Raw genomic sequence first — 2,500 nt, forward strand, 5'->3', positions numbered from 1 at the left:
CTCACACACCCACAGGTATTTACAACATATAATCAACAAGAACAAACCTCCACGATGGTAAATCCCTCTTCCAGAATGATCTTTTCAATCTCGGCAGAGCGGTTAATGGCGTCGGGTTTAACCATGGCGAGCGTTCTCTGGATTTTGTCTGTGGCCATTTTGACAGCTGGTCGTCTGTTTGGTTGTTTTGGTAGTTTGTTGTGACAGGTGGTAGTCCTATTTCGTTTTGATGGGTGGTTGTAATTTTTACTAGTCTTAACGAGTGGCTAGTAGTCGTCACACCTAGTCGTTTTACTCTGACAGTGTTGTGGTTATATATAAATCACAGGAATCAGGATCAGCCTTATACTTATTTTAACATATCATTCTATTGTTATCATTATAGTTTATTCTTCTTATTTCCTCTAATGGAATTTGAATATTCATTGGTTTACTCACACTGAAACACTTTCTGACGTGACCTCTTCGGATCAGTCATTGGTAAGCTCACTTAAAACAGGAGCCTCTTGTAATGTTTTAATCTTAATTTGTATTTTGTCTTTCCTTCTCTTTCTGGTTTCCTTCTTTTGTTGTTGTTTGTTTATTTTCTTCTTCTTTTTTTAACAATACTTCACCCAAATTCCGCCCTTATCTGCAACCTCCTACCTCCGTGGGCAGTAATTAAAAGTTTGGCCCAGCACTCTCTGCTGCCGGGACAAAATTTTCATCGAACTTTCATCGGTGCGAATGCAGACCTTAGTTCGCCATCTTCTTTAAACAAGTAAGAAGAGACAAGAAGAATTTTCTCAAAATACTTTTCACACTCTTCGGCGTTATAACAGGCTGTAGTTGTGGGCTCTTTAATATTCACGGATTTTCTTTGCTGCAGGTTTAACGGTTTTCTTATCTGGAAAATAATGAATACACATAGAGAATAGTGTTTCATAATAACACTAGGGCAATTATTAATGCCATTCAGAGTGTTGTTATTAATACAAAATAATCATATCAATAAAAGTGTCAAAGATGATGAGATCCTGATGATGGTATATGATTTAATATGATATGATGATGATTTTAAAAATGACTATAAGAATGGTAATAATATTAAATGCAATAATAACCATAAAAATAAAAACGGGTCGTAATACTACTGTTACTACTACTACAAATGTTGATAAAAAAATAATAGCAAAAGTACTACTACCATATAATGATGATCATAAAAGTAATTATGATAATAATAGTGATGATAATGACGATGCCTATAGCGATAGATTATGTTTTTTAGAATAAATACAGCATAGTCGTAACATCATGTATTGCGTTGTACCTTTATTTATAAACCAAATTAATTTATTCATAGCATTTGCATAGAAATGAATTCAAATAATTCAGAAAGGAAGAGGTGGTGTTTATAACGATGATTCTAATCAAAAACAGAAGAACAATCATTAAAAAATAATAATATTGAAATATCAAAGGGAAATGTAGAACGGAGACATTTTCCGAAAGGAGAGCGAAGAGAAATAACGATAAAGAGGGGAGGTACGAGGAAAGAAAGAATGGAAGCAAGAAAGCGTGAATGGGTTAAAAGGGGAGATTGGGAAGGGGAGAGAGAGAGTGAGAGAGAGAGAGAGAGAGAGAGAGAGAGAGAGAGAGAGAGAGAGAGAGAGAGAGAGAGAGAGAGAGAGAGAGAGAGAGAGAGAGAGAGAGAGAGAGAGAGAGAAAGAGGAAGAGAGAGAGAGAGAAATGAAGAGAGAGAAAGAGAAAGAGAAAAAAAAAAAAAAAAAAAAAAGAAATGAAGAGAAAGAAAGAGAAAGAGAAAGAGAGAAAGAAAAAGAAAAAAAGAAAGAAAGAGAAAGAGAGAGAAAGAAAGAAAGAAAAAGAATAAGAAAAAAATGAAATGAAGAAAAAGAAAGAGAGAGAAAGAGACAAGAAAAAGAAAAAAGACGAAATAGACGAACCAGAGAGGCAAAGAGACACGAAACAAAAGAGCGAGCGATCCAGGAACCAGGCTAGAGAGGGGACGGGGTTTCACAGCGAGGGGAGAACCGAGGGATGTAGCGTGACTGGGGGGGGAGCGGGGGGCGGGGGGAGGAGATGGGGGGAAGGGGGTTTACTATGCTAAAAATATACTTTGCGTAATCTGATTAATACGGTAGGGGGGGGGGGGGAAGAGACGAACACGGGGATAAAGAAGATGGGGGGAAGGAGGAAAGAAGGGAAGGGAGAAGGAAGGAGGGAGGAAGGAAGGAAGAAAGAGAGAGAGAGAGATAGAGAGAGAGAGAGAGAGAGAGAGAGAGAGAGAGAGAGAGAGAGAGAGAGAGAGAGAGAGAGAGAGAGAGAGAGGGAGAGAGCAAAAATGGTAGAAACATACAGAGAAAGGAAATAATTAGAGAAAAAGAGAGAGCAAGAGAAAGAAGAAAGAAGAGACGAAGAAAAAAAAGATGAAAGAGAAATCGAAAGAAGGAGACACATCGTGCGGAAGATTACATGATGAGGGAAAGGTAAGGAACTG

At 37.7% G+C, this 2,500-nt stretch overlaps 1 protein-coding gene across 2 annotated transcripts in view; it reads right to left on the reverse strand.

Moving 5' to 3' along the window:
* LOC122263592 (nucleoside diphosphate kinase 5) overlaps nucleotides 1-2,500 on the reverse strand; it is a 26,588-nt gene that overhangs the window by 17,475 nt on the left and 6,613 nt on the right. For both annotated transcript variants that reach the window (XM_043032108.2, XM_043032107.2), the window contains exon 2: nucleotides 48-886. In XM_043032108.2, the coding sequence (XP_042888042.1) occupies nucleotides 48-158 (111 nt within the window). In that variant the 5' untranslated portion in view covers nucleotides 159-886. The remainder of the gene's footprint in view (nucleotides 1-47; nucleotides 887-2,500) is intronic.

This window comes from Penaeus japonicus, unplaced genomic scaffold, assembly GCF_977035675.1.
Source record: "Penaeus japonicus unplaced genomic scaffold, GWHDUDI00000001_assembly GWHDUDI00000015, whole genome shotgun sequence".
Classification (NCBI taxonomy): domain Eukaryota; kingdom Metazoa; phylum Arthropoda; class Malacostraca; order Decapoda; family Penaeidae; genus Penaeus; species Penaeus japonicus.